General features: G+C 36.0%; 2 protein-coding genes, 1 long non-coding RNA gene and 1 other non-coding gene across 5 annotated transcripts in view; 3 read left to right on the top strand and 1 right to left on the bottom strand.

Moving 5' to 3' along the window:
• LOC136810301 (pre-mRNA-processing-splicing factor 8) overlaps positions 1 to 23029 on the top strand; it is a 40752-nt gene that overhangs the window by 10407 nt on the left and 7316 nt on the right. The window contains exons 2-24 of one of the 2 annotated variants that reach the window (XM_067066869.1): positions 4574 to 4655; positions 4947 to 5115; positions 5296 to 5460; positions 5633 to 5848; positions 6055 to 6393; positions 6800 to 6905; positions 7248 to 7350; positions 7557 to 7644; positions 7816 to 8245; positions 8488 to 8622; positions 8990 to 9316; positions 9680 to 9854; positions 10117 to 10312; positions 10499 to 10625; positions 11787 to 11979; positions 13328 to 13515; positions 18390 to 18628; positions 19167 to 19524; positions 19794 to 20018; positions 20232 to 20415; positions 20652 to 20923; positions 21387 to 21686; positions 21885 to 22031. In XM_067066869.1, the coding sequence (XP_066922970.1) occupies positions 4583 to 4655; positions 4947 to 5115; positions 5296 to 5460; positions 5633 to 5848; positions 6055 to 6393; positions 6800 to 6905; positions 7248 to 7350; positions 7557 to 7644; positions 7816 to 8245; positions 8488 to 8622; positions 8990 to 9316; positions 9680 to 9854; positions 10117 to 10312; positions 10499 to 10625; positions 11787 to 11979; positions 13328 to 13515; positions 18390 to 18628; positions 19167 to 19524; positions 19794 to 20018; positions 20232 to 20415; positions 20652 to 20923; positions 21387 to 21686; positions 21885 to 22031 (4755 nt within the window). In that variant the 5' untranslated portion in view covers positions 4574 to 4582. Of the gene's footprint in view, positions 1 to 4519; positions 4656 to 4946; positions 5116 to 5295; positions 5461 to 5632; positions 5849 to 6054; positions 6394 to 6799; positions 6906 to 7247; positions 7351 to 7556; positions 7645 to 7815; positions 8246 to 8487; positions 8623 to 8989; positions 9317 to 9679; positions 9855 to 10116; positions 10313 to 10498; positions 10626 to 11786; positions 11980 to 13327; positions 13516 to 18389; positions 18629 to 19166; positions 19525 to 19793; positions 20019 to 20231; positions 20416 to 20651; positions 20924 to 21386; positions 21687 to 21884; positions 22032 to 23029 lie in introns of those variants that run through there. The other variant, XM_067066868.1, reaches the window with a different exon arrangement.
• Positions 986 to 3140, top strand: LOC136810349 (uncharacterized). The gene is made up of 2 exons (XM_067066904.1): positions 986 to 1090; positions 2721 to 3140. Exons 1-2 carry the CDS (start codon positions 986 to 988, stop codon positions 3138 to 3140), a joined length of 525 nt encoding a protein of 174 aa, XP_066923005.1.
• LOC136810352 (small nucleolar RNA SNORA79) lies at positions 10863 to 11021 on the top strand. The gene has a single exon (XR_010847097.1). It is a non-coding gene; the product is annotated as a small nucleolar RNA SNORA79 (small nucleolar RNA).
• LOC136810319 (uncharacterized) lies at positions 16480 to 17444 on the bottom strand. Its single transcript, XR_010847094.1, has 2 exons — positions 17344 to 17444; positions 16480 to 17067 (listed from the first exon to the last, which is right to left on the bottom strand). It is a non-coding gene; the product is annotated as an uncharacterized lncRNA (long non-coding RNA).

The following is a 23029-nucleotide window of genomic DNA, read 5'->3' as shown; positions in this document are numbered from 1 at the left end:
ATTACTTTTGGCATGTTCTTATAAAAGCCTTTTACCAACAGAATGGCAACTGGTGTTTTTATCTATTTGATTTTTTCTCTGTTTGATGATCAAGTTAATTCATTTTATTTGATCTTTCTCAAAAAAGGTGAGTTTATACACGCGCTAAACGTCTTCCCCTACTTTACCACAACATTGTAAATTTTTGTTTATAACCCTGTCTCAATCCAATGCATTTGGTTGGTTTAATCGGAGAAACGTTTTTTTTTAAGAAAGAAAGCAAAAAGGTTACAAGATATTCAATTCAAAGCATGGGCATGTTTTGATTTGATTTGATTGTTGAGGTTAAAATTTATGCACGCATACTTTACATTGATTCTCCAGGAATACAAAAGAAGGAATTAAAATATGTGATTACTAAAACCTATAAATGCATAATTAGAATAATTAACATAATATATGCATGGATCGTGCATCGCGCATCGTGAATCGTTGGATCGTGCATCGTAAATTACACAAACCGGTCCAAATATTGATAGATTCTAGCTAATGTGAAAAGGCCTAAGTCCATTGTTACTGTAGGATAGTGTTGCTATAGGAAAATGGGCTGTACAGAATGCAAGGGGATTCTCGTCACACGTAAAACATCCTGTTTTGTGTTGAATCAAACAATCGCAAAACGTGGGTCTAATGAAATTGCGAGCTGCCTAATGAAATATATCAATGATTTGCCACCTAGAGTTAATAAAACTATTTATTTTTTCGCCGACAATTGCAGTGGGCAAAACAAAAATCGCTTCATTGTAGAAATGCTGTCTATCTTGGCCATTAATAAGAAGAACATCAATCTTGTCCCTTGAGAAGGGACACACACAGAATGTTAACGATTCAGTATATACATTCTGTAATTGACAGGGCAAAAAAGGGGGTAAATATCCACCACCCACTCCAGTGGATCACCTTGATCGAAAAATCCTCACGAAAAAATCCATACAAAGTGATTCCCATGTACACAAATGATTTTCAAAACTTCAAGACTGATCTGGATGGCTCTTTTTCACAATTGATCAAGGATAAGACTCCAGATACTGTAACCAATAAGATTACCAAGGTACATTGGCTTAAAACTCGCCACTTACAGTGTATTCCTTCAGCTGACACCAACAAAATCTCAATTAAAGTGAGATACAACGTGACTTCAAGTTTCACATAGGTGGTGGTTGGGACAAAGCCAAAGAATACTCAAAAGAAGTCAGCTTCCTACTCCGGTATTAATAACTGTACAAACATTAGAATTAATCTGACCAAATTTTGCCCTAAGTTGTCTTAGAGTATGTACAGCCCCAAGATGTGACCCCTGCCCTAAGATGTGAAACCTGCCCCAAGATGTGACCCGATTGCCCCAAGATGTGAAACCTGCCCTAAGATGTGACCCGTTTGCCCAAAGATGTGACCCGAAAAGCTGCCCTAAGATGTGACCCCACTTGCCCCAAGATGTGACTCCACTTACCCCAAGATGTGACTCCACTTGCCCCAAGATGTGACCCCAGAAAAAATCACTGGGAAATTATAGGTTTTGGTAAATGTCAGGCATTTTCGAAGCTTTTATAGGTTAACAATCACAAATTTTAAATCCAGAGATGCAAAGAATTTTCAAAGAGTTATGTGAAAGAAAATGTGAAAATTTACTTATGGACAAACTACTACACTATTTTTCTCACTTTGTTGTGAATGGCCCCCAGGAAAGTAGAATACTTTAAGTGTACATACTTTCGAGTTATATCTGTAAAAAAAAAATATCTGTAAAAATGATAATTTTTCTCTAATTCAATCATTCATGTCAAAAAACTTCAAAATTCGAATTATCGTGATTTTTAATCGTTTGAACTCTCTGTAATTCGATCAAAATTTTTCCCCTTGAGGATTTGAATTAACGAGTTACTGTATTTGGAATTTTGAGGAAAATGTTTCTAAATATATGTATCACAAGTTATGGCAGTTTGTCTGAGAAATTCCGATGAGAAAATGGGCAAAAACCACCAGTTTGAAGATTGTCAAAGATGCTTTTAAAAATTTTTCCGTAAATCTTTTTTCAGTTCGCCTGAAAATGCACCACAAATCTGTTTTTAGTTTGTCTAAAAATACACGACAAATACACGACTTTTTGTGGTATCTTTTATTTGAGATTTTGCTTTGTCGTGGTATCAGAATATTTTAATCGAATTATGCGAATTATGTCATCGAGATGCATTAGGCTCTCAAAGAATGGTTTGATGGTTGTATCATTGGATGAAGTGGTCTGCAAATAGCTGGGAAGAAACGGAATAACATCATACTATTTCATGCAACCAATTCATGATATTCGTGACTTAATCCTTTACGGAATACAATACGGAAGCAACTGAGTAAGCCCTGAACTAGGCAAAATTTGCCTTTAATAAGTCTTTTGTTATCTTGCAATTAGTTCCGGGTTACTTTGGTCCGTATAAAAGATTGCATCATGAATACCATAAATATATGCCTTAGAGGCCATTTTTTTCATTCTCAATAGATTCGTGCCTTTCTCACGCCACTACGCAATTTTGGCTACTCCAAATAGGGCCGTAAATAACACCAAGTCGGAAATGAAGATTGACAAAAACTTTTGACAAGTTCAAGTTTTTGAGGGCAAGAATAAAAAATTATTTTTTTGCACAGCAAATGACAGATAATTGTCATTTGAAAGAGCAACCACTCAACAGATTGAACAAGAAACATCAAATCCACGGGCCGATTCACAAAAACCATCAAATCCATCCGCAGATTCACCAGAACCGTCAACTCAACCAGCAGATTCACCAGAACCGTCAACTCAACCAGCAGATTCACCAGAACCATCAACTCCACTAGCAGATTCACCAGAACCATCAAATCCACCAGCAGATTCACCAAAACCGTCAACTCAACCAGCAGATTCACCAGAACCATCAACTCACCCAGCAGAATCACCAGAACCATCAAATCCATCAGCAGATTCACCAGAACCATCAACTCCACCAGCAAGTTCACCAAAACCATCAAATCTACCAGCAAACTCACCAAAACCATCAAATCCACCAGTATACTCAACAGAACCATCAACTCCACCAGAACATTTACCAAAACCTGTAATTTCCCAATGATTTATTCTGGGGTCACATCTTGGGGCAGCTTTTTCGGGTCACATCTTTGGGCAGCTTTTTCGGGTCACATCTTTGGGCAGCTTTTCGGGTCACATCTTGGGGCAGCTTTTCGGGTCACATGTTAGGGCAGGCTTCACATCTTGGGGCAATCGGGTCACATCTTGGGGCAGGTTTCACATCTTGGGGCAGGGGTCACATCTTGGGGCTGTACAGAGTAGCCCCTAGGTTGCAGCAACTTGCATTGCCTAGCTAAATGTCAATACGATCTGGTCAACTTAGCCGTTAACTAATGATGTTACACTATCGCTCACTTTAGAGCTCTAAGCATGCCTGATTCAGTGACTAATAACATAAAGGCATATAACAACCTAGTTTATAATTTACATTCTTCAATTTCAATTTTCTCAACTATTAAAAGTATTAATTTAAAAGAAAATACAATTTCACAAGCAAAATTACACAACTCCTTGTAAATTTTCTTTTTTCTCTTTTCAATTTATAGAAAATGTAATGGACTTAGACCTTTCAATTTTATATTTTCAAGCTTTAGAAAAATGTAATGGACTTATTAGGCCTTTCAGCTTAGATTCGCTGAGATTTCTGTGGACTATGATGTAAAGAAAAAGGCTTTTCTAGTCATTTAGGACTTAGGCCTTTCTAAATGAAAATATTTTATAATGATTTGGACTTGGCCCATTTATTGGAAAATATAGATGGGTACTAAGTCCATATGTTATAAAACTTGTTAATTTTAAAGAGGCCTAAGTCCTCTCTAGATCTTTTGCGGGGTGAAACAGGAATTATCCTATCTCCGACACAATGGCTTTTAATTGGGAAGATAATAATTAGCCATAGGTCTCAGAAAATCCTTACTTTGTTACTTTTATGTGGAAGATTGTGTCAGAATCAGGAGAATACTTATATCGCAATTTACTCAAAATCACAAAAACGGACTTAGGCCCCTTTAAAATTAAGGCTCTCAGGACTTAGGCCACTTTAAAATTAAGGCTCTCAGGACTTAGGCCCCTTTAAAAATAAGGTAGCGTATTGAACATACAAAAACATCCGAGCATAATACATATCCTTCTAGGAATATTATCATTTTGAAAAAGACTAAAAAATAGTGTAAAAAGATAGTTTCGTTTCAAAAAGATGGTATCCTTTCAACAAAGATAGTATTGTTTTGAAAAAAATAGTGCCATTTCAAAAAAGTATCTTTTTGAGAAAAAGCTGGCTGTATATGCCCTACCCAGTCAAATTTTAAAAGAGAAATCTAAAGTAGGGTTAAAAATTGACCCTCAAGCTATGAGCTCATTGTGTATAGTGAAGTTTACTTTCCAGGGAGCTATTCAAATTTAATTTGAAAATGGTCTTTTCAGATAAAGGACAAAAATTAAATGAAAAGAATATAATTATCTGTTTTCAAAATATAGTCGGCCAAAATGGCAGGTTATGGTGGAGAGTTTGGTGGTCATCAGCAGGGAAATGAGCGAGACAAAATACTTCAAGCTAAAGGTAAGATTATTTTGATAACTAGGCTACCACCAGATCTCATGTCAATTAAGGTCATTTAAACCTACATGATATCTTTTTTTTTTCAAGTTTCAAGCAATGTTCTAAAAGGGCCACACTTAGTGTTTTTTACATAGTATCTTACGACAGGGCAGTGTCAGATAATGAGGCAATCATCAGGCATGAAAATTATAAATCTGATCTGATTTTTCTGGCAGTTTCTGCGATCAAAGTTACCTTGTTAACTTTTTTATTGATCTTCTTGATAAAACATTTACACTGTAATCTTCTTAGCTCGAGAGTGGAATCAACTCCAATCAAGAAGATATGCTGAGAAGCGAAAGTTTGGATTTGTTGAAGCTCAAAAAGATGACATGCCTCCTGAACATGTTCGAAAGATTATCCGTGATCATGGCGATATGACAAGTCGGAAATTCAGACATGACAAGAGAGTCTATTTAGGGTAAATACCTCATGTTTATTTTAAAATTATTTTGATTTTATAGGTACATTGCTTATAAAAATCATGCTTGGACCAAAACTTATCAGTATTAGAAATAACTGATCATGGAGAAAAAATTACACCTCAAAATCATTGCTTAGAACCTTCCAAGTAATAATGAGTAAAAATTAACAATTTTAGTGCATTGAAGTACATGCCACATGCAATTTTAAAGCTTTTGGAGAATATGCCAATGCCATGGGAACAAATTCGAGATGTGAAAGTGTTATACCATATCACTGGTGCTATTACATTTGTTGATGAAATCCCATGGGTTGTGGAACCAATTTACATTGCTCAATGGGGGTAAGCTTTTTTGGTTTAGCTTTGCTTTTGTGATATGAAAATGGCTATATTTCTGTAGTTACTTTAATTTTATGTCATATTCATTATAAAATTGTTGAATTGGACACACAACTGACATGAATAAATTTGAAATGATTTAGATTATATTTTTTTTGTTCCCTTGTTTCGCCAGAACCATGTGGATCATGATGAGGCGTGAAAAGCGAGATCGTAGACATTTCAAAAGAATGCGATTTCCACCTTTTGATGATGAAGAACCACCTCTGGATTATGCTGACAACATAATTGACGTTGAACCTCAAGAACCAATTATGATTGACCTTGACTCTGAGGAAGATAAACATGTTTACGAATGGTTCTATGATCATAAACCATTAGTCGATACAAAGTAGGAGTTGTTTACTTTCATCTGTTCATTCTTTTTTTTATCATTCATCTTTATATTGGCCAATATGGAGACTTGTTCAGAACGCTTTCGTTGCATTTAATTTTCTCAGACTGGACCAAAAATCTGATGTTTCTTGATGTCTCCAGAAGTATTTATTCACTAAAATCACATTTTTAAACTCAAAAATCATTTTTGACTTTGTTCAGGTATGTCAATGGGAGTACTTATCGCAACTGGAACTTAACCATACCAATGATCTCAACATTATATCGTTTGGGAAATCAATTGATAACAGATTTGGTTGATGAAAATTATTTCTATTTATTTGACTTAAAATCTTTCTTCACTGCTAAAGCATTGAATTTGGCCATTCCAGGGGGACCAAAGTTTGAGCCACTTGTAAAAGATATTTCTAATCTTGACGAGGATTGGAATGAGTTTAATGACATCAACAAGATCATTATTCGTCAAGCCATTCGTACAGAATACCGCATTGCTTTTCCATACTTGTACAATAACTTCACACAATTTGTCCACCTCTCCTGGTAAGCTTTCTTTAATTCTGACAATTTATTTTGGCATGAATATAATTTTTGTTTAAATGAATTTTGTAGACTTTGCAAAACTGTTTGTTATATTGGGACTAATAAGCTTTCGTGCCATAATATTCGGGAAATCAAAGTATAAAGAATACTTATTTTGGTTTTGGTATTATGGCTATATTAATTAAGTTGTAGTACTTTTGCCCAGGCTTATATCTAAAGAATAAAATATATGCTGCTTAGAGTACTTAACAAGTTCATTGATACTTTAATCAAAAAATATGAAAAATGGATCTCCAAAACAGAATTGTACAAAAGAAAAGTTTGACATTTCATATAGCACTGGTGATCTTTAAAGCATTTGACTTCAGTATTACTTCTCTGGTGTCATTACATCTATTGTCTCCAGGTATCACACACCAACGGTTGTTTTCATCAAAACTGAAGATCCTGATTTACCAGCATTTTATTTTGACCCCCTCATCAATCCTATCGCTCACAGACACTCAGTAAAGGTACGAGAATGTATTTTTAAAATCTTTTTAATGTATTTTTAAAGCAAGGTTTGAGTTTTATTATCAAGAAAATGTTCACAAGCAGGTTAATTGTATTAGTTGAACCAGCTCATACAAACCGTTTGTTACTATCAAGGATTTGCTCATCAGTTTTTTCTCATTGTTTAAAATGGCTAAATTCACTATTTCAGCATCAAATAAAATCTTTAGTCCATGTATCAATATTTTGAACCAAAATTTCAAAGTAGTGACTAGAGATCTTTAGACTGTTACGAGCTGTTACGAGTTCTAATTTCATTACAGCACAATTGCTTTAAATAAATCCATTTTTTATTTTCTTAGGTCAATGAACCAACTATAGAAGATGATGATGAATTTGAATTGCCTGAAGATTATCAACCCTTCCTTCAAGATTCTCCTCTCTACACAGATAACACTGCAGACGGTAAGCTGCTATCTTCTTTTTCATGGTGTATCATTCATGTCTCGACATTTTAGAACATTCTTTGGCCTTCATGTATGATAATGAGAGTCATTCATTAACCTTGTCAAGATCCTTGAAAAAAGAATATGTTATTTGCTTCTATCAGAATGATATGCCACACTTTTACATTAAGCTTTTTAAACATTAAACTGAAAATTATTTTTTAGGTATTTCGTTGCTTTGGGCTCCAAGACCTTACAATTTGAGATCTGGTACAACACGACGTGCTCTTGACATTCCTCTTGTCAAAACATGGTAAGTGGAAGCAGAATCCTGTTAAACAATTTTCTTTATATGAAAGTTTTCTAGATCTGATTTTTACATAAGCATGCCATGTTAAAGACTTTTCAGTACCATTGAAACATTATTACAAATCTACTCCAAAATTTTTTATCACAAACATCATCCATGCATTTTCTTTTCCAGGTATATGGAACATTGTCCTTCAACATCTCCTGTCAAAGTCAGAGTCTCGTATCAAAAACTTTTGAAATATTTTGTACTCAATGCTTTACATCATCGACCACCAAAAGCCATGAAGAAGCGATATCTTTTCAGATCTTTCAAAGCTACCAAATTCTTTCAAACTACAACATTGGATTGGGTAGAAGCTGGTCTGCAAGTTTGTCGTCAAGGATATAATATGTTGAATTTATTGATTCATCGTAAGAACTTGAACTACCTCCACTTGGATTATAACTTCAATTTGAAACCTGTCAAAACGTTGACCACAAAAGAAAGAAAGAAGTCTCGTTTTGGTAACGCTTTCCATTTGTGTCGTGAAATCTTGCGGTTGACAAAACTGGTTGTGGATTCTCATGTCCAGTATCGTTTGACTAATGCTGATGCATACCAGGTAAAAACTTGAATGAAATTTGGTCATTTGGTACTATGCTTATGTTGTCATAAGTATTTAGCTGAAAACATCTTCAAATGCACCGTAGGGTATGTGGCTCATTTACACCTTGACACAAAATGGCTTTCTGACGTTAAGATATAATTGCTAAGAAGCTTTAAAAGAATAAGACATTTTCCATAATTTTCAAACAAAGCTTTATCTGGTCATCTTTTTATGATCTTAACCCTTTTCATTTTCAGCTTGCTGATGGTATTCAATATGTGTTTGCACATGTTGGCCAGTTGACTGGTATGTATCGATACAAATACAAACTCATGAAGCAAATCAGAATGTGCAAAGATTTAAAACATTTGATCTACTACAGATTTAACACGGTAAGTTCAGGAACACAATTTATTTGATATTATACAGTTAAAATAAGAGACTCCACCTTAAGAAAAGAAAGTGTGAAAAATATTTAGTAACCCACTTGATTCAAAAACTCAATATAAAAAGATTCTTAGCAAGAGCCTTGCATGTTTCTTTTAATTATCACAGTTTATAGATGACTGTCACTCTTTTTAAACAAATGGTTTCCCTGTTTCTCTAATAAGGAATTGGGCTCTTCCAGGAACTAAAAAAGTAAAACCCTTTAAGTTTTTGTAAGTGATTCAGTGCCATTTCCCTATGTTTGAATTTGAGGATATTGATAGTGCTCTTCAATAACTTGCATTAAATCAATCTTCAACCTCTTTTTGCTAGGGCGCTGTTGGTAAAGGCCCTGGATGTGGTATCTGGGCTCCAGGATGGAGAGTGTGGCTTTTCTTCTTGCGTGGCATTGTCCCCCTCCTTGAGAGATGGCTTGGTAACTTGCTCGCCAGACAGTTTGAAGGTCGTCACTCTAAAGGAGTGGCAAAGACAGTCACAAAACAGAGAGTGGAAAGTCATTATGATTTGGAGTTGAGAGCAGCTGTTATGCACGATATTCTTGATATGATGCCAGAAGGAATCAAACAGAACAAAGCTCGAACCATCTTGCAACATTTAAGCGAAGCATGGAGATGCTGGAAAGCAAACATCCCATGGAAGGTTAGTCAATTTCATTGAATTTTCTTATATAATATATATATATTTTTCATCCAGCACAGATAAAATGCTATTTTGCTTGTTTTCTGATTTTTTTAACTTGTTTGCAGCGGTACTTGTAAATAAAGCAATAAAGCCAGATAAATCAATAATATTCTAAAATCCAACTTCTTAAATTTTTCCTATTCTAATTCAAGTAATCTTGTGATTTTTTCGCGAAAGTGGCAAAAATTTACGAAAGTGCAAAATTATTTCTTGAAAAACTCTGTGGAGAGTTTTCAAGCTATTTGGTATAAATTACTGATCATAAGGAGCTTCAGCCTGTATAACAAAAATTATTAAATCGTATGATTCTTTTAATCTTAGGTTCCTGGACTTCCCATCCCTGTGGAGAACATGATCCTTCGTTATGTGAAAGCGAAAGCTGATTGGTGGACCAATGTAGCTCATTACAACAGAGAACGTATCAGACGTGGTGCGACTGTTGATAAAACTGTCTGTAAGAAGAATCTTGGAAGATTGACACGTCTCTATTTGAAAGGTTTGTCTTTCGTATAAGCTAGTGGCAGTGAGTTGGTTACAACCACTCTGTCTGCTTCTTTGAAAGATCATTGTCCCACAGCTTCTGTGGCAGAAACAGATTCCTTTTTCAGATTTCAGAAAGGAAGTGGCTAAAATTTACGAAAGTGATAATTACTTGAAGTGGCAATTTTTATTTAGAATCTCTATTTCGAATCAATGTTATTCTAGAAAGATAAGTATAATGCTCTTTAATTATCACCTCCATTTCTTTCAACTTTCAGCTGAACAAGAGAGACAACACAATTATTTGAAGGACGGTCCATACATTTCGGCTGAAGAAGCTGTTGCTATCTACACCACGACTGTTCATTGGTTGGAATCAAGACGGTTCTCACCAATCCCCTTCCCGCCTCTGTCGTATAAACATGACACCAAATTATTGATCTTGGCTCTCGAAAGATTGAAAGAGGCCTACAGGTAAGTCACTTAGCTTTGTCTCTCATAAATATGACATTAGATTTTAGCCATTAAAAGATCTACGCTGATTTCAATGCTGATGCTGTTAAGTCGAAGTCTCATCGACTTTTTTGCATCTAATGTTCGATGATGTGTGAATTCTTACGTGACCGTACTAAATCATTTTCTTTCTTCATTTTCTCTTAGTGTGAAAAGCAGATTGAACCAATCACAACGAGAAGAACTTGGACTCATTGAACAAGCTTACGACAATCCCCATGAAGCTCTCTCCAGAATTAAGCGTCATCTATTAACTCAAAGAGCTTTCAAAGAGGTATTATTATTGCACTGAACTGCTAGAAATTTAATTGAAACCCAGAAGCACGCTCGGTTAAATTCTAGGGCAATATTCCCACGGCTGCCACGGCAATATTCTTACGGACTTATAGCTGTGGTTATCAGGGTAAACCCAAAGTTCTAGGCATGAGAACATGGTAGAGAGCGATCTTTTGTGTCGCCTAAGGTAATATATAAAGACTAGAATTTTAGAATATATTTATAAGTGTTCCATCGATGGTACTGTTCCTTGTCATCTTGTAAGAATTAAGATGTACAATTTTATACCATCGTAGATAAACTTTCGTGTTACTTCACCCATGTTTTCTTTCTCGGTTGGCGTGTGGTTGACTGGATCTAGTAAGATACATGGACTTTGCAAGCACAAACAATCAAAATAATTAGATTTTTTATGGTTGACCCAGGGTTTGCTTTTCATAGGGTCAGCCCAGGTCTAGGTCCAAGGCAAAAAATAGCCCCCCCAAAAAAAAATATTAAAAGTTTTTAAGCAGCCCCCAGTTTTATACCTAGTACAAGATATTTGTTGATTAATATCGTTTTTAGAAAAATCACATCTCTATTCTGTAGCCATTCTCGAAATGTTAACGTTTTTTATTTAAATGATGTGGAAAGGCCTTTATTTATTGGGTGAAAATGACTATAATGTGCAGTAGCGTGGTGGGTCGACTAAAATTCAGGCAAACTGGGTAGGCAATTTTAGGAGATTTTGATTTTGGCGCCCGCTATGATAAGTAAAAATGTCTTTGATGAAAATAACACGAGCGAAACGAGCACGAAAATTCTGGGGTGTTTTCTCTCTTTTGTGGCCAAAAACTGTCATATCTTGTAAAAAAATGTGGTGACATAAAGAAAAATAGTAGAAGAAATAATCAGCCCCCAGCTTTGCCATTGAAATTTTAGCCCCCCCAAACATATCAGGTCCCCCCAAAAATTTGACTTAAGGACACTTCACCCAAGAAACAAGGCTCCAAAAAGCATCAAAATTGTGTGGAGTTAGAGAAATAACCTAAAGGATATCGCATTATGATTGGGTAGACAGTAAGCGTATTTGGTAAAGAATAAAAAACTCTCCCATGCAAAATAATTTTGATCAAAAATCATTATGACATTGTGCTTAAGCTTTTTTTTTTTCGTTTAGGTTGGTATCGAATTTATGGACTTGTACAGTCACTTGGTGCCTGTGTTTGATGTGGAGCCGTTGGAGAAGATCACTGATGCTTATCTTGATCAGTACCTTTGGTATGAAGCTGACAAACGGCGACTGTTCCCTCCATGGATCAAACCCGCCGATACCGAACCCCCACCTCTTCTCGTATACAAATGGTGTCAAGGTTCGTCCCTTTGTTTTTATCTTTTAAGTTCTCTTTCTTGTAGTTCAAGTCCACTGTATTATTGTGTGTTCTCTCTCGAAACCCTACATTTCTGAAATTATCAGCATAATCCTTCTAAATTTATGAGAGCATGAAATTAAAGGCTAGATGATTACTGCTGATTGGATAAGAAATTCATCAGAGGAAAATCTTTAAAGGGGACGTCTGCTTTGGTACATCATTTCAGTCATAATTCTATGCCAGATAGCTAAATTAGTAAAAAAAAGTTTGCAGAAAAAACGAACTCAAAATCTTTATTTTTGACTGACATATTCAGATTTTAGTGTTTTACAATTTTCTCTCTTTTACCTGATTTTTGACGTAATCTTTGTTCGTAATTTATAAGAACAGAAATCTTGTCTGTAGTCTAAAGTACTGTATTTAAACAACTTTTGATAAGAACATTTTAATTCAAACTTCTAATTTCGATTATTTTTCCAGTCCACAACTATATAAATATTTCAGTTTTCTATGAAGATGTTGGAGTAAGCTTTCATTGACAAAATGTTGGGAAAAAGATGTTTTAACGACTTTAAATGCTCTTGCACATCTCTGACTTACTTAAAATTTTCTTATAAAAATGCCAGCTGCACAGAAAGAGGAGTTAATCTTGTTTACTTGAAAGAACATATAGACCAGCGTCCGAGATTCAAAAAAGGCCTTTAAAATGGTTTTCGTAGGGCACCCCTTAGATCAGGGCAAATTTTTGATATTATGCTCCTGATAGGGTGTAGAATTGACAAAAAAAATTTGCCCTTCGAATCTCCTGCAGTTTTCGAGTGAATCGACTTTTAGTTAATCGATAGAACTTATCAAGGGTCCCCTCTTTACTAACGGTTTTTTCGAAGTCTGAAAATCAAATATCTGAGAATACCAGCGGGTTCAGCGTAAAAAGTAGATAAAGAAAATGGGGTTATTTGTTAAGTTTCGACCACCTGGTGCCGAGAAATGGCATTTTTAAGGCGTGAATCGACGTTTTTGGCGTTTTCCGATGACGTCAGCATTTTCCTATGAGCATTTTCAGAAAAAATCATTCCCACAACTGGATAGCCCTGAATTAGTAGTATCGGTAGTACGCCTCGGCCGCTGGTCTAATAGAAAACATATCACACAAGCTACGTCATAAATTTTGAAAAAGAGGGATTTTTTAAATGATTGAAAAAAAATCTCTTGAAGTGAGATAGCTCATTTTAATCTCCCTGAAATAATTTTTCCAAAAATTCTAAAAAAACAATACCTAAAATCAGACCAGACGTCCCCTTTAAGAGCGTTTCGTATGAACTAAACAAGCAAGCTGATCCATTTTCAGGCATCAACAATTTACAAGACGTTTGGGAGACGAATGACGGAGAGTGCAATGTCATGATCGAATCGAAGTATGACAAGATCTACGAGAAGATCGATTTGACCCTGTTGAACAGATTGTTAAGGCTGATCGTTGATCACAATATTGCTGATTATATGACGGCTAAAAACAACATTGTTATCAATTACAAGGTTTGTGTTCCCTATCTTACTTTTTAGACTAGTTTACATTATCAATGTGTCTAGTCTACACAATAGACAGCTCCCGGCTATTAGCAGGGTGGCCACTAGTCCTGAAAAGTCCTGGAAAAGCGTCCTGGAAATTCAGAAAATTGATTAAAGTCCTGGAAAAGTCCTGGAATATTTTTCCTTGTTAGTCCTGGAATTTAACCTTTCTCTATAAGCGATCAAGCGTGAAGGAATTTGTATTCTGATCAGATATTTATTGCTTTTATTTTCTGTATTCTAATATCTGTGTTTACAGAAGTCATAAATATTGTCAAAATCGTCAAACATAATGGCATACTCTCGGGTACCAATGGACGGGGTTTGGAATTAAGCGGTTGAAAAAATCTCAAAATCTAATCAGGGAGGTTGGAATTAAAATGCCCTGGGTGGAAAACTTTGGAAAAGCAGGCTAATACAGAAGAATTAGGGCAAAAGAGGGAACTTTCGAAAACATTTTCCCAAAACTTAATTAGCAGGGGGTGGGGTGGAATAAGAATGTCATAGGTGGAAAATTTTTCAAAAAATTAATTAGCGAGGGGTACACTTATTAGGTACCCAAGAGTAGTTTGGCTAAAAGCCAAAAGCATTATCGTCTAAAAACTGGTTCCTATGAGACACTTATAAAACACCAGCTTTATGAATACACCCATTGAAGTTTTTCAGAATATCACGTCCTATCTTCGAAAATATTATCTTGTTGCGTTTCAAAGAGATAATCCTATGTTTCTGTTTCTAAAAAAGTGATATTTTCCAATTGTTGATGAAAACGATGATGCACCACTAAAATTGTTTAAATTGGCTTTTTTGGGGGAGAAAGGGAAAGGGGCGCCAAAACTTTTTTGTTAAATCTTATTAAAAGTTGGACTTTGTGCGTCTTAAACTGCGCCCTGAAATCAATTTTGGTGAAATAATTTTTCAAATTTTTCATGCTCGCTTTGCTCGCAATAAGATTTTGGTAATTTTTTTGAAATCTAGTTTTGCAATTTTTTTTGACAATCTAGCAGTTTCGAATGGTAATCTAACTGTGCGCCTCATGACCAATTAGCTGAATGCAATTTAAAACATATAACCCTATTTTTTTCGCTCGAAAAGTAATTCGAAATCCGTATTGGTTACTTTAAAAACAAAAATACAAGAGTAATGTACGGTTAACTCTCACTTTATAAAATCTTTGTCGCCTAAAAATATCCTCAACAAGTAAGACAATTTGTAAGATTCTTTTTAAAGCTATGTGATTGTCTATGCAAATCTTCTTTATTGGCCCAGCTAGCTTTAGCGTAGTGGGCCTTTCATTAGCATTCTGCCCGGTGTCAGTGTGTAACAATTTACTAGGCGATACGCGTTTTATTTCAAGCACAGGCTAGTACATATTGTGAAAAATTTGATTGGCTGAAACATGTCTCTTTAGAACATGATTGGCAGAATAAAAACAATTGCAATCGTCTTTATTGGTTTAAAACATAAAAGGAGAAAATACAATTAACTACTAAAACTATAAGAATATAACTACGTTTTAAGAAAAACAATGTGATTTACACAGAGTAACAAACCTTCTTCTCTTTAGGAATATGTTCTTTTAAAAAAGTTGTTTTTATATTTCTCTATCATGTGAACAGTTCAGTGAACAGTTCAGTTGTTCACGTGCTAGGAACAAAACACTTCTGTATATAAGATTAAATATTTTGATTTATTTCTCATTGTTGCTAATAAGAGATAGGCGAGTGGTTTAAGGCGTCTTTGGCTTGTACTAGCGACTTTAGGTTCAAATCCTCTCTGTTACTTAAGTCTTGTTCAGTTCATATTTTTATTCGCTGGGCCTTCATGCCCTCTGGGCTTCTTGTCTTCTTGGTTAAAATCAAATTGGCCCATTCTCTATTTCGTTGCTTTGGAGCAAGTTAGAAAAAGCTTTGCACATAGCTCAGTTCCGAGAGAAAATGCTTTTCTTTTAGGATAAAAAGTCCTGGAAAAGTTTAAAAACATCCTGGAAAAGTCCTTGAAAAGTCCTGGAATTTGACTTGTTTTTTTGAGTGGCCACCCTGATTAGGCCTTACTCTTGGTCTATAGGCACTGCTATAGGCGGCCACTAGTAACCCCCACCAGGAATTGCTTATTAATAGGTTTAAACGTAATAGACAACAAAAGCAGTGCTCATATCCCGAAGAGTAGGAGTTTTACGCTCGAAACGAAGGAAGATATGACGTAGCCTACAATGTGTCATACTTTTTGATAACTTTAGTTTCAGGGGGGGCACGCAGTTACTACAAGACATGATGTGTAGTAAGTGCTTTTTCAACACTTTTTTTCAGGACCACCACCCTTTGCAGTTACTACACGTTGGTAGTAACTGTTTTCAGAAAAGATTTCCAGGTACCACCCCTGTTTTTGAGTGATATCATCAAAAACATGCTCGAAATTACCCTAAATTGCGATTATTTTTCAACCTAAAGCCATTTTTGTGCTAGATTTTCTTTTAATTTACTTGGTTAACACAGCTGTTGAGAACAATTTAATGATAATTATTAGGGAAAGCATAATTTCAAAGTTGGGTCTGAGAAAAATTTCAATTTTTTTTTCGTCCATTTATAACAAAAATATTTTTTTTAACAAAGAATTTTTTCACAAAAAAATTCATTTTTGTGAAAAATTTTGAAAGTTCTTTAAAAAGAATTAAAATATAAGCACTTACTACACCAAAAGTGCTAGTTTTAGTGTTTGGCACCACCCCCAAACAACAGTTACTACACTGTGTAGTAACTGTTTTCATGACTTCTGAATACAGTACCACCACGGTAGTAAGTGTCATACTGTCTTGTAGTAACTGCGTGCCCCCCTGTTAGTTTTGAGAAAGTTTTCTAGAAAATGCACTTCTTGCATTATTTGTTTTCCTCTATATTTATTTGTTTGCAGATTCATAAATTAAGAAAGGAATTTTAAATGTTCAATGAATTCTTTCGTCTCTTAAAAATATGCCTATCACTATCAAAAATACGAACATCAAGCGATGATAAATTTAAAGATTATAAAAGGTCAATTTCATCTTTGTTGGTTTTGCCGAAATTAAGCTTGGGTTATTTGCATGAAGCCTTCATCTGTTACGTCAATTCTTACATTTCCAGTGAAACCAAAATGATTAAACTTGCTGTCTACAAAATCAAACTCTTTAAATTTGTTGAATTCGGCGACAGGGTTAGGGCTTGTACACCATCCTAGATATATACATCCTTTGTAATTTTTGAAAACGTTGTTGTAGCTTCTCCAAGCTGAGCGTTTTTGAACGCGAACGCAATAGTAGGGCAAATAATAATATATGTCGTTCAGGGATGTTGAATTTTTCTGGAAAAACATCGCCACATAGTTTAAACCGTCATCCTGCAATTTTGGTTAAGGACGTGGAATAATGTTGTTGTCATACGGCAGTAGCACAATCTCATTTCCGAAACCTATTGACTGGACCCCTCGAGTTATCTGCTCCATGATGGTAACGAAGTTGATGATCGCTCACTTGTAGTTGTGTTTCTATAAGCAATGGAAACGCAGTTTAATTGTAATGTCTCCTTGAAATGTAAAACAAATTATCTTCGTATTTATAGAAAGATTCGAACTACAGAGGAGTAGCTTATACCAATCTCTGACTGAGGGGGAATATTTTAGTTCGAATTGCAGAAAGATTCGAATAATAATGGTTCGAGTTAAAGAGAATTGAATGAACATTTAAATGGGGAATCTTAAGAGCTTTGATATGTTAATATAGAAATAAGAAAGAAAATCAAAAAAAGAAAGAATTGAATATACCTTCAAAAAATCAGTAAGATTTTTTCACAGCAACATCAATTCCAAAACACAAAGCTTGTTTTACAAAAAGAAACGTGATTTTTTTTCATGTCAGTTTATACCAAAACATTGAATGACAATTACACAATAGAATCAAATTTCGCGTTTCTTTACTAGTAAATGATTGACTGTGGTCTTTTTCGTAGAAATACCTTTTTGTGTTAACTAAGAGGTTTTTATAAGAAATCCTCTAAATATATTAGTATAAGCAGGTATAAGTGATACGCTTTTTTATCATATCTCATAAGTTGTTATCTTAGTATTTATTTTGACCGACTACGGTTGACCAGGTAAGGTAAGGTATCTATGGAATCAACAATTTCAAATGATGAACCTTCTATTTAAGCAAAGGCGATCTCCACTTTTCTAATTAGATAATCACAATCACTATGCAACAAGAATTAAACTTGATCATGCATATTTCTCTGTTAAATAAAAAAAAATATTAAAACACACACTCCTATCCGAACTCAAAGTTAAGTCCCGCCAGCTTGCTAGTTGCATTAAGTACTTACGTACTTAAGGCGTACAAACTTTCGCGAGCATTAACTTTCGCGATTTTCGCGAATTTTGGCCCCTTTCGCGAAAGTAAATGTCATTAAAAATTCTAGGAAGGGCCATTCGCGAAAGTTTATGCTCGCGAAAAATTCTTGACAAAATAGAAAATCTGTAAAACTTCAAACTTTGAATAAAATGTAACTTTTATGGCACTTTTTAGCCTGCTAAAAGACTAATTAGTCAAAGGACAAATATTTCAATCCACTCCAAGAAGTATTTGTGTCTCTAAGCCATTTTTTCATGTGAAAATACTCAATTTTACGTATTGATTCGCGAAAGTAAATGTCGTGAATTTCGTGATTTTTCGTCCTCGCGAAAGTTTCTGCTCGCGAAAGTTTGTACGCCTAAAGTAGTTGGAGCCTTTGTCTAATTTGAAGAGAATCCTTGCCCCCCCCCTTGACGGTCGAATTATAGAGAGTTAACTGTCTACACGGTTTTCCCTTGATTAGGACATGAACCACACCAATTCGTACGGTATCATCAGAGGTTTACAATTCGCATCTTTTATCGTCCAATACTATGGCTTGGTAATCGATCTTCTGGTCCTTGGTTTGCGAAGAGCAAGTGAGATGGCAGGTCCCCCACAGATGCCCAATGATTTCTTGACTTTCCAAAGCACTGAAGTTGAAACGGCACATCCTATCCGTCTCTACTCAAGATATGTGGATAGAATTCACGTATTTTTCAGGTAAGTCTGTCGGTCCTTCTTTTTAAGGGGGGTGGGGGACACTATGAATCATTGGGAAGCTAACTGCACACAGATTTCCCGTGGAAGTCTGATCAGATTTAAAATCGACTAGTCCGCCATATTACTTGAATTATACCATATTTTCGAACTTCCATTTCACAACATTCGAACCCCGCTGTTAACAACCAGAATAGAATTCAAGATGTTGGACTAATCAGCACTTAAACTGGACACTCTTCCTTTGATATTATTGTTTCTACTAACCAACCATTTGAAGGTTTTTTGTCCTGAGATAGTCATCTGGATTTAAATATTGCGAGACTCCGCGTATAGCGCCCTTTCTATCAGAAATCAAATAATTTTATCCCTTCTAATGATTCGTGTTATTGTTTATCTGGAAATTCAGTAAACACTAAAACTTGGAAATAAAACATTTTCTGCATTCTTCGATCATTGTTTTGTAGTACTGGACTGCCTTTCATGAACCTTGTATTTTAAATAAAAAGCTATTAAGCAATTTCTTATGCTTCCTCGTTAGGTTCTCAGCCGATGGTGCCAAAGATTTGATCCAACGTTATCTGACAGAGCACCCTGATCCCAACAACGAAAACATTGTTGGTTACAACAACAAAAAATGCTGGCCTCGTGACGCACGCATGCGTCTTATGAAGCATGACGTCAATTTAGGTCGAGCTGTGTTTTGGGATATCAAGAACAGAATACCTCGATCAGTTTCGACGCTCAGATGGGAGGACAGTTTCGTGTCTGTTTACAGTAAAGATAACCCTAACTTGTTGTTCAACATGTGTGGTTTTGAATGTCGTCTCTTGCCCAAAATCCGAATGACGAGCGAAGAATTTACGCATCGAGATGGTGTCTGGAACTTACAAAATGAGGTTCGACTTACTATTTTTTTTTTGTTTTTTTTTTACTGTTCGACTTACTCTTATTCCAAGCACATTCTTTGATCGAGGGCTGATAGAATTAGCCTTAAGTGAGTCGCCATATTTTTTTCGAAAAACATTTTGAAATCTTTTTTCTCCGTTTTACGCATCCCGATATATAAACTGTGAGTAGTGTGGAAATGAAGCTCTCGTATGTTTCATTTTTTCTGATTACGGTTACGCAAATTTCCCTCAACTAAAGTTTCGGGTTTCTTTTCTAGGTGACAAAAGAAAGAACAGCACAATGCTTCTTACGCGTGGACAATGATTCAATGAGCAAATTCCACAACAGAGTTCGTCAAATCCTCATGGCATCTGGCTCAACTACGTTCACCAAGATCGTTAACAAGTGGAACACGGCGCTGATTGGATTGATGACTTACTTCAGAGAATCGGTCGTCAATACTCAAGAACTACTCGACTTGTTGGTCAAATGTGAAAATAAGGTACTAGACTTACCTAGGTTACCATTATCAAGATACTTTTAAACAATTGAATTGGAATGAGCTTCCTTCTTTTGCATGTTTTGACACAAATACCTTGGGCTCCTCAAGAAAGGAGTAAATTTTCTTACGAAGAATAACAGGCAATCATTTCATTTTTATCTTGTTTATCGGTAAGTGATAGAAACCTTACTAAGATATTATTCTTCTTTTAAGATTCAAACACGTATCAAGATTGGATTGAACTCCAAAATGCCAAGTCGTTTCCCTCCCGTTGTCTTCTACACACCCAAAGAACTGGGAGGTCTTGGCATGTTATCTATGGGTCACGTCCTCATTCCACAATCTGATTTGCGATGGTCTAAACAAACAGACGCTGGAATCACTCATTTCCGTTCAGGTTTGTTGATCCTATTGTACAAACAGAGTTTTGAAAGCAATTTCTCCTTGGCACAACTTCTGCTAAAAAAACAGCATTAATCTGATTTTTTGACCAAATTTTGTAATCTTCTGTTTTTTTTACAATTTTAAAGAGTGAACATTGATCACCTTGAACGAGAATTATACCAAGTCAAGTTTTTTAAACGCTATGGATCACCTCCTGAATCCTCACTTTTTCGTTTCTTTGCTACTTAGGTATGAGTCATGACGAGGATCAAGTCATTCCCAACTTGTATCGATACGTTCAACCATGGGAATCTGAATTTATTGATTCTCAACGTGTTTGGGCGGAATATGCCCTCAAGCGTCAAGAAGCTAACGCCCAGAACCGTCGTTTGACGCTTGAAGATTTGGAAGATTCTTGGGATCGTGGTATCCCGAGAATCAACACGCTTTTCCAGAAAGATCGTCATACGCTCGCCTACGATAAAGGATGGAGGGTCAGAACTGATTTCAAGCAATACCAGGTAAAAACTTGCCCTAATTTTGTAATATATTCGAGAAATTAGAACAATAGTTATGGGGTGTTTCTCTTTTTGACAGCAAATAATGTTATTACTTGTGTAATACGTAAAGCTCGAATTGAATTTAGATCACCTTTAGTGTTCATTAGTGAAAATCTGCATTATATATTCACTTAGATTTCCGGGTAGTTTAGTCACCAAAGAGTTCGCCTTACGATTAAGGGTCGCGTGTCTGATCCCCGGTCCCCGCCAGTTCAGTGAATGAGTAGCTTAGATTCATTAATCTGATCTAGACGGTAAGTTACTGGGAGCTGAGAGTAGGTGTGTCGTTCCACCTCAGCATTCGACCTCCCAGGTCTAAGCGCAAATAGAAAAGGGATAGATTCACTCACTCTCGGCTCTGCTGACAGCCACCAGATGGATATACCTACTTGCCACCAGATGAATAAACCTACTTAATACTTAGGTGCTGAAACAAAACCCCTTCTGGTGGACTCATCAAAGGCATGACGGTAAATTGTGGAATCTCAACAACTATCGAACAGACATGATCCAAGCTTTGGGCGGAGTCGAAGGAATTCTTGAACATACTTTGTTTAAAGGAACCTACTTCCCAACCTGGGAAGGTCTCTTCTGGGAGAAAGCCAGTGGTTTTGAGGAATCAATGAAGTACAAGAAATTGACGAACGCACAAAGATCTGGTTTGAATCAAATTCCAAATCGTCGTTTCACGCTTTGGTGGTCACCAACTATCAACAGAGCTAATGTAAGTCGAGAAAAAAATTTGTTTTTAGTGTATTGTAGAAGTATCTCATAACTTTTCTCACCTAGGAGAGATTCACCAAAGTTTGCTAGCTGTCCAGATTGATTCTCTTTTGTTTTTGCTCTTTCTTCGATTTGGTTCATATGTTTCATGGTTAAAAACTTTGTTTTTGTTTTTTACCATTCGCCGTTTTTCTTCTAGGTTTACGTCGGTTTCCAAGTCCAATTGGATTTGACAGGTATTTTCATGCATGGCAAGATTCCCACACTCAAGATCTCTTTGATCCAAATCTTCAGAGCTCATTTATGGCAGAAAATTCACGAGAGTGTGGTCATGGATCTTTGTCAAGTGAGTATAATTCTCTTCAAGTTTTTAGCGTCCATAACAACATGTGTGATGGAGTATTTTCTGATTATGCTCGATGCTTTGGGTTGTAATATCTTAGAAAACATTTACGTTTAATACCGAAATGTGTTACTCCGCCGATCTAAATCTGCTTTTCAGAAACGCGATATCAAATACTACATGGGCGTTCGTGGGTTGCGACCCTCTTTATTTCATACTCTATGTGTTGTGACGTGACAAAATGAGATTAATAGTGGCCCTGTTCGGTGTTAAGAGCTCTCCCGTTTCTGCGAAGTTTAAGAAGAGGCTTTTCCGTCTAAAAATTCTGCATAATTCACCAACATTTTGCGGATAAATGCGAATTTGCTGTTCTCAACTTCAGTTGAGCTAGAATCTGAGAATGTCTGTCTGTGTGTGTGTGTGTGTGTCTGTGTGTCTGTGACAAAAACTTTGGGGCAGGCTGGAGACTTAAAAAATGGTCCGATTGGGCTGAAATTTTGAACACTTGATCCTTGGGCAAATCCCTGGGGGTGTTTTTTTCATTTTTTCAAAATTTTGATTTTTGGGGCCTGGGGACGAGTTTTTCGCCAAAACGAGGCTAGGCTAGAACTTTGGGGCAGGCTGGAGACTTAAAAAATGGTCCGATTGGGCTGAAATTTTGAACACTTGATCCTTGGGCAAATCCCTGGGGGTGTTTTTTTCATTTTTTCAAAATTTTGATTTTTTGGGGCCTGGGGACGTTTTTTCGCCCAAACGAGGCTAGAACTTTGGGGCAGGCTGGAGACTTAAAAAATGGTCCGATTGGGCTGAAATTTTGAACACTTGATCCTTGGGCAAATCCCTGGGGGTGTTTTTTTCATTTTTTCAAAATTTTGATTTTTGGGGCCTGGGGACGAGTTTTTCGCCAAAACGAGGCTAAAACTTTGGGGCAGGCTGGAGACTTCAAAAATGGTCCGATTGGGCTGAAATTTTGAACGCTTGATCCTTGGGCAAATCCCTGG

Source organism: Clytia hemisphaerica, unplaced genomic scaffold (assembly GCF_902728285.1).
Source record: "Clytia hemisphaerica strain Z4C2 unplaced genomic scaffold, Clytia hemisphaerica genome assembly, whole genome shotgun sequence".
Taxonomy (NCBI): Eukaryota; Metazoa; Cnidaria; class Hydrozoa; order Leptothecata; family Clytiidae; genus Clytia; species Clytia hemisphaerica.
This window is presented reverse-complemented; position numbering and strand designations above follow the sequence as displayed.

Excerpts from the sequence above, each read along its gene's own strand:
- LOC136810349 (XM_067066904.1), top strand. The coding sequence starts at position 986 with ATGTACACAAATGATTTTCAAAACTTCAAGACTGATCTGGATGGCTCT. Across the intron at positions 1,091-2,720 it reads TAACCAATAAGATTACCAAG|ATTGAACAAGAAACATCAAA; the intron begins GTACATTGGCTT and ends ACCACTCAACAG.